General features: G+C 47.1%; 1 protein-coding gene and 1 pseudogene across 1 annotated transcript; both read left to right on the forward strand.

Annotated features, from left to right (window-relative positions):
- Nucleotides 1-4,719: 4,719 nt before the first annotated feature.
- On the forward strand, nt 4,720-4,838 carry LOC133505459 (5S ribosomal RNA; annotated as a pseudogene).
- Nucleotides 4,839-5,389: 551 nt separating this feature from the next.
- cryba1a (crystallin, beta A1a) lies at nt 5,390-6,550 on the forward strand. Its single transcript, XM_061827696.1, has 5 exons — nt 5,390-5,428; nt 5,552-5,670; nt 5,755-5,896; nt 6,064-6,206; nt 6,294-6,550. The coding sequence occupies exons 1-5, from the start codon at nt 5,390-5,392 to the stop codon at nt 6,439-6,441; spliced, it is 591 nt and encodes a 196-aa protein (XP_061683680.1). The 3' UTR covers nt 6,442-6,550.
- Nucleotides 6,551-7,275: the final 725 nt, after the last annotated feature.

Below are 7,275 nucleotides of genomic sequence, written 5' to 3' on the forward strand. Positions count from 1 at the left end.
GCCTATGACAGAGTACCAAGAGAGGAACTGTGGTACTGCATGTGCAAGTCTGGTGTGGCGGAGAGATATGTTAGAATAGTACAGGACATGTATGAGGGCAGCAGAACATCGGTGAGGTGTGCCGTAGGTGTGTCTGAAGAATTTCAAGGTGGAGGTGGGACTGCATCAGGGATCCGCGCTGAGCCCCTTCCTGTTTGCGGTAGTAATGGATAGGCTGACAGGTGAGGTTAGACTGGAATCCCCTTGGACCGTGATGTTCGCAGATGATATTGTGATATGCAGTGAAAGCAGGGAGCAGGTGGAGGAAGAATTAGAAAGATGGAGGGATGCACTATGTGCGTGGATGAGAGGGGTGGAAGGGGAAGAGTGAGTCTACAGGAAGAAGAGATGGCGAGGGTGGACGACTTCAAATCCTTGGGGTCAACAATACAGCGCAATGGAGAGTGCGGTAAGGAAGTGAAGAAGCGGGTCCTAGCGGGGTGAAACAGCTGGCGGAAGGTGTCTGGTGTTCTATGTGACAGAAGAGTCTCCGCTAGAAGGGTGCTGAGGATGGAGGTGCCGGGCAAAAGAGCGAGAGGAAGACCAAAGAAAGCGTTGATGGGTGTTGTGAGGGAAGGCAGGAGGAGTGTGGGTGTTAGAGAGGAAGATGCAGGAGATGGGCTTAGATGGAAAAAGATGACACGCTGTGGCGACCCCTAATGGGATAAGATGAAAGGAAAAAGAAGAAGAAGCAGTGCGACAACCTTAATCTTCCTGTTCCAAATCTACGACATACACTCTTTTGAGGTTACGATGAGTTTGCGCAGCGGTGTAATGTGTCAGCAGCTTGCTTGCTGTATTATTGTTTTAAATTTATGGCGGGCCGGCATGGTTTTATAATGACCTTAAAGCCCCACTGCCATGCCTATGAACGTTCTAAAATAGATATTGTATATTGATAGATATTGATATAACATTATTCACTTTCATGTCTGTACGAAAAAATAAATACGAGCATCACCCGTGCGCAAAGTTGCGGAAGTCTCATTCGACATCCAGGTGGTCGCCATATTGCCTCCAACGTCATCAGCAGACGTGACACTGAGACGTTGGCCATTGACCGACTTAGCATTGAACAATGCTTTGCTCGCCCGGCAATATGGCGACGCGAAAAAAAAGTCACGTGATATGATGACGTAGGTGCACGAGCTCTATGGTACGGTCGGCAGTGTATGCAGATGTGTTTAACTGTAAATTGGCCCTGTGGTTCTCCTGACCCGCGGCCCGTTCTCGACCCGGCTGAAGCCGAATTCTCTCGAAACCTCTTCTCACGCAGGTTACGACGCTCTCCGTTTTTCGCCCCTGGAAGTTCTCAAATTCAGAGAGGAAGATCTTTGGAGAAGCACAATAGATTAGGAATTGGAGTAATCCCAACCAATATGGCTGCTCATTCACACCATTTGTGGTCAGAGTGGTACCGAAGCTGAGCGAGACGTCGTCAGAACTGCAGAGAAACAAGAAGAACTGCAGTTAGTCGTGTTTTCACAGTTTGAGATGAATTAATCACAGCATCATTTGAGAGGACTATTTTCAATTTGTAATCCAGTGAAACCAACACTATGAATTCACGACTTTTCCGTCAGTTTTAGTCATACCCCAGAATTGGTCCTGTGATGGAAAACCTATTCGCTAAAAGGCCCACAAATGTAAAATCGCCAGATTTCGTCGGGATGAGGAATGAAAATGAGCAGCGCCCTTCCATCTTTTTTTTTTTGTTTGTTTTTGTCAGTTTTACAACCCCAGTGGGCATCTGAATGGTAAGAGAAAAAAATAAACCACACCCTGCTGCATTTTATGTGAGTGTCCCATCTGTTCACTGAAGGTTCACGAGGAGAGTCCGACCACTGGAAAAACAACAGCCTCATCCTTGAATCCCTTTCAGGTTCTGCACTAAAAACCCATCTTTCTACGAGCCGCTTGAAATGATCTGATCTTTAGAGATAACAATAGAGCAAGCGAGAGGGGGTGTATATATACGTTTGGGTCCAGTCTGACAGAATAGAGGGCGTTTTCTGACTTCTCATTGGCTGACTGCTGTTTTGGAGCACCGAGCCGGGGCTCAGTTGTTTAGATGAGTCGTGCTGACTTGGCGGAGACGCTCCATTGTCGGGAGCGCGGCGGGCATTCGCTGGCGTCAGCAGAAAGTTAAACTCGCAAACACTCTCTGCAATGTTCAGCATCTTTTAACGGTCCTGATAATAATGCCTTTCAATTCTTTGGATTTTTACCTTCATTCAGGTTTTTGGGTTCTGCTTTATTTTCTTCTTCTTTGTGGCCTACCTTGTTGCGTGTGTACACCTTCGACGCACCCTTCCGTTAAAGACAGAAACACACAATGATCGCTGAAATGAATTGAAACTGGTTGTACCACTAACAAATCACATCCATCCATCCGTTTTCTGAGCTGCTTATCCTCACGAGTGTAACAGGGAATGCTGGATCCTATCCCAGCTGTCAAAGGGTAGGAGGCCAGCCAATCGCAGGGCACATGGAGACGAACCTCCGCACTCACAATCACACCTATGGGCAATTTAGAGTGTCCAATTGATGTCGCATGTTTTTGGGATGTGGGAAGAAACCGGAGTGCCCGGAGAAAACCCACGCAGGCACGAGGAGAACATGCAAACTCCACACGGGCAGGTCCGGGATTTAACCTGGGACCTTAGAACTGTGAGGCCAACGCTTTACCAGCTGGTCCACCGTGCCGCCTAACAAATACCAATTTACAAAAAATGAACATGTGAAAATTAGCCGTCGCTACTACCATATTGAAACCAGAAACTATTGGAGCACTTCACTCAAAATCAGGGTCTTCCTGGTGTGAATGGTGTTTATGGTTAAGTTACCCCCCACCCCCACAGTTTTCATAAATTTTACTATCTGCAGTCAGGCTCACGGGCTCCCCCAGATGTGGGGTGAGGCACATCGGGGGAGACAAGCCTCCCACTTGCCTCCTTTATGTAATTTCTACCACTTTTCCTACTATTGAAATCTGTTCCAATGATCTGACATCTAAAGACTGCGTGGACTCCTAATATTCATCACCGATGATTTAGAATATCCGTGTTCATCTTTAAAAACTATGACTGTGACTTCACTTAACCGAAAGAAAAAGAAGAAGATGCTTAAGAATTTGATATTATGCTGCCTCAGAAACGTAAAAAATGTCTCCCAGCGCTTTTTATAACGCAGAGGCAGATGACAAGGCCGGTTGTCAGTGAGCGCGAATGTTTGTGTGTAGGCAAGTGTATTTCTTTGTGTGCATTGAACGCACCACAGTCTATGCATGAATGAATGAATGAATGAATGAATGAATGTATGTATGCATGTGCGTTGCCGAGCATGTCATTGAGGAGGTGGAAGCAGAGAAGTGAGCTCGATGGGGGGTAGACATGAGAGATGGACCAAACTATGTAAGTACTTTCTTTTAATACAATTGAAACGTGCATAGGAATATTAAATCCCTATATTTTTAATAAATACATGATCAAATTTTGTCTTTAATGGAGATTATTTTCCGCTTTTCACCCAGAAGACCTCTGCGACGATTGGCGTTCTGGCCGATGTTGTTTGTTCTGCAGTTCCACTTTTGCTTATCTGCACCGGGCACGCTGCCCTCCATCAAGTCCCACTTTGGAACATTCAAACCCGGCAGCTCAGCGTTGAACAATGCGTCGCCAGCAATGTGCTGACTGCGGTCCGGACCTACCGACCCCCCTGTTACTTTTCAGCGCCGCTGTGTATAAATAGTCCCATAGGCTTGCGGGGGTCAGAACGCCGTTATTGTGGAGCCCCTCCCGCCCCCCGCCGCCCCCCGCGAACGCTGCACTGCTATTATTTTGGGCCAGGTCAGGTAAGCCGTCATCCTATTCAGCCTATAGGACAACATTTGTCTCTTTACATATTTGTGTGTCCGTCGCTGCTGCTGTTTTTACTGAGACAGTACATACCGTAAACGTAGAAGAGGGGTCCGACCACGCAGCCACAGCGACGATTTATAACAATTGAGCACTTGGAAAACCTCTAGAGGGGACAAACTAACATGTGAGCTCACAGGCCACAATAATGGATGCACTTGCACAGTCCGATCACATCCAATTCAAGAGTTCTGCAAACATTCTATTGGTAACTCCAACATTTCTAATATTGTGAACTTCTGATAGCTGCATTGAGTAACCAAAAATAAATTGAACAACTTTCCTGAACATCATATACGGTACTAAAGTGTTAAATGAACATCTGTGTCAACTGAAAATGATCGTTCTTATTTTTGTAAATTCAGCATTTTTGATACAGATCCTGTATTGGATTCATTTAGATTGCGCAAAAGGGTTATACAATGTCAAAATCCCATCGAATATCTTTTATAGTTTTTAAGTCTCTATGCAGTTCGCTTACGGCCACGCTAATCCTGAGAAAGCTCGATGTCGTCAGATCTCGGAAGCTAAGCGGGTTTGGCCCCGGTCAGTACTTGGATGGGAAACCGCCTGGGAATACCAGGACTGTAAGCTTCTCTTCCCGGCCAAATACAGAGGGGTTGCGTCAGGAACGGCGTCCGGCATAGAACTGTGCAAAACAAATATGCGTTCCCTGTGGCGACACCTAATGGGACAAGCTGAAAGGAAAAGAAGAATCTCTATACAGTTCCTAACTGTGGCTTTCAGAGCAGAAATGAATGAGTCTTACGGCCACGCTACCCTGAGTACGCCCGATCACGTCAGATCTCGGAAGCTAAGCGCGTTTGACCCCGGTCAGTACTTGGACGGGAGACCGCCTGGGAATACCGGGTGCTGTAAGCTTCTCTCCTCGGCTAAATGCAGAGGGGTTGCGCCAGGAAAGGGCATCCGGCGTAGAACTGTGCCAAACAAATGTGCGTTCATCTAAGATGACACACTGTGGCGACCCCTAACGGGAGCAGCTAAAAGGAAAAGTAGAGTCTCTGTGGAGTTCCTAATTGTGCGTTTCAGAGCAGAAATGAATGAGTTTTATGGCCACGCTACCCTGAGAACGCCCGATCTTGTCAGATCTCGGAAACTAAGTGGGTTTGGCACTGGTCAGTACTTGGGTGGGAGAGTGCCTGGGAATACCAGGACTGTAAACTTCTCTTCCCGGCTAAATGCAGAGGGGTTGCGTCAGGAAGGGCGTCCGGCGTCGAACTGTGCCAAACAAATACGCGTTCATCTTAGATGACACACTGTGGCGACCCCTAACGGGACAAGCTGAAAGGAAAAGAAGAGTCTCTATGCAGTTCCTAACTGTGCCTTTCAGAGCAGAAATGAATGAAAAATAACAAAATGATTTCTCCATCTCTCTGGTCTGAAGGTAAATCTCCACTACGAGACACGATAACATGGCTCTGAATAACCCCAACCCACAGGGATCATGGAAGGTGATGCTTATTTATCAATGGGATGATTATTAACCAAAGTTGATTCGGAGCAATGCCTGGTTTTGATAATCCCAATAATCAGTATGTTTCATTGGCACGAGCATGCATTTCTGTCCACCCCAGATCACCGTTTATGACCAGGAGAACTTCCAGGGAAAGCACCAGGAGTTTACCTCCTCCTGCCAGAACATCATGGAGTCTGGCGCCGACAACATCCGCTCCCTGAAGGTGGAGTCCGGAGCGTAAGTCACGAAAAGACTGGATAAATACAGTTCTGCCATGCTCCTAAAATCTTTAACTCTTTTTACGGTGCACGCGGGGGACAGCTGGGCAGGATACGAGCACTCCAGCTTCTGCGGACAGCAGTTTGTGCTGGAGAGGGGAGAGTACCCGAACTGGGAGTCGTGGAGTGGCAGCAATGCCTATCACACCGAGAGGATGATGTCCTTCCGCCCCATCTGCTCTGCTGTAAGCCTTTCTCCGAGATGCGAAACAGAATGAGAGATCAGAATGCGCACGATCTGCCGCGCTTATCATTGCAACCGAATAACTGAGAGAATGCCGGCTAGTTACGGCTAAAAAAATAACTGCCGGTAATCGAGAGTATTTACTAACATAGACTGGACTTTCCACAGAACCACAAAGAGTCCAAGATGGTGGTGTTTGAGAAAGAGAACTTTACGGGACGCCAGTGGGAGATCAATGATGACTACCCATCGCTGCAGGCTATGGGCTGGGGAACCAATGAGATCGGATCCATGCAAGTCAAGAGTGGCGCGTAAGTTGGGAACATTCATACAGAAGGGCGGGAGGGTCAAAAATCCGAAGTTACAATTACCAAATGTCGCCTTTGCTTTTGCTACAGCTGGGTGTGCTACCAGTTCCCCGGTTACCGTGGTTACCAGTACATTCTGGAGTGCGATCGCCATGGCGGCGAGTACAAACATTACAGGGAATGGGGCTCCCATGCTCAATCGTTCCAGGTGCAGTCGGTGCGTCGCATCCAGCAATGAGACCGCACGTCTCCTCGACCCAAAAGCTCCACGCATTCCTCCTCTCCCGATCTCCTCCATTATCATTCCAGCATTCCCTGGTGCTTTGTCCCCAAAATGTCTGCCGCATTTCTGCTTTGTTCTGTTGCCACACGGAAAGCGAAAAAAAAAAAAAAAGAGAGAGATGACCGAATGGAATAAACGATAATGAGAGGGAGAAAAAGCAGCAGTAGCGGAGAAAGGCTGCTGACCCCCCCCCCCCCCAGAAGAGGATGGGGGGGGGGGCGAGGGTGTCTCGAGATGTCTGTGAAGTTGTGATGTCATTCAGACCCAGTGGGAAAGAAAGTGGGCAAGTTAAAGACAAAGAGTCATACGAGCGTCTGCTGCTAACCGTCACGTACACGTTTGAAATGTATGTTTCAATTCCGTGTTTATCGTCACTCGTGGGCCACAGAAAAAGAAAGAACACGTGCGTGATCTGATGTGACCCAATAAAGGAGCTCAATCCAAGACCGGAATTGTTGTTGTAATTGGACATCGTATTATAGCGGCAGCTTCATTACTTCAAAAACAACGACTTTCAGTATGATGCAGTGCACAATGTACAGCCACTGCAAATTTCAAATCTACCGGAATTTCCGGCCTACAGAGCGCACCGGATTATTAGCCTCACCCAGTACATTTGTAAAGGAAATACCATTTGGTACATACATATGTCAAAGCTGCAAGTTCCCACATTGAAACCCACGTTGAAACACGAGATATTTACAAAGAAAGACAGTACACAGAGTTTTCAAGCTTTTAATACTTTAGCTTGTCTTAACTTAAAAAATAAAACATACCTAAATCTCTGAG

The sequence above is a fragment of the Syngnathoides biaculeatus genome, chromosome 8 (genome assembly GCF_019802595.1).
Source record: "Syngnathoides biaculeatus isolate LvHL_M chromosome 8, ASM1980259v1, whole genome shotgun sequence".
NCBI classification, from domain to species: Eukaryota; Metazoa; Chordata; class Actinopteri; order Syngnathiformes; family Syngnathidae; genus Syngnathoides; species Syngnathoides biaculeatus.

What these genes read in the sequence shown, in the direction of transcription:
- cryba1a (XM_061827696.1), top strand. Translation starts at nt 5,390, where the DNA reads ATGGCTCTGAATAACCCCAACCCACAGGGATCATGGAAG. An exon ending in ACCCACAGGGATCATGGAAG is followed by an intron (nt 5,429 to 5,551) that starts GTGATGCTTATT and finishes TGTCCACCCCAG; the next exon opens with ATCACCGTTTATGACCAGGA. An exon ending in ATGCAAGTCAAGAGTGGCGC is followed by an intron (nt 6,207 to 6,293) that starts GTAAGTTGGGAA and finishes CTTTTGCTACAG; the next exon opens with CTGGGTGTGCTACCAGTTCC.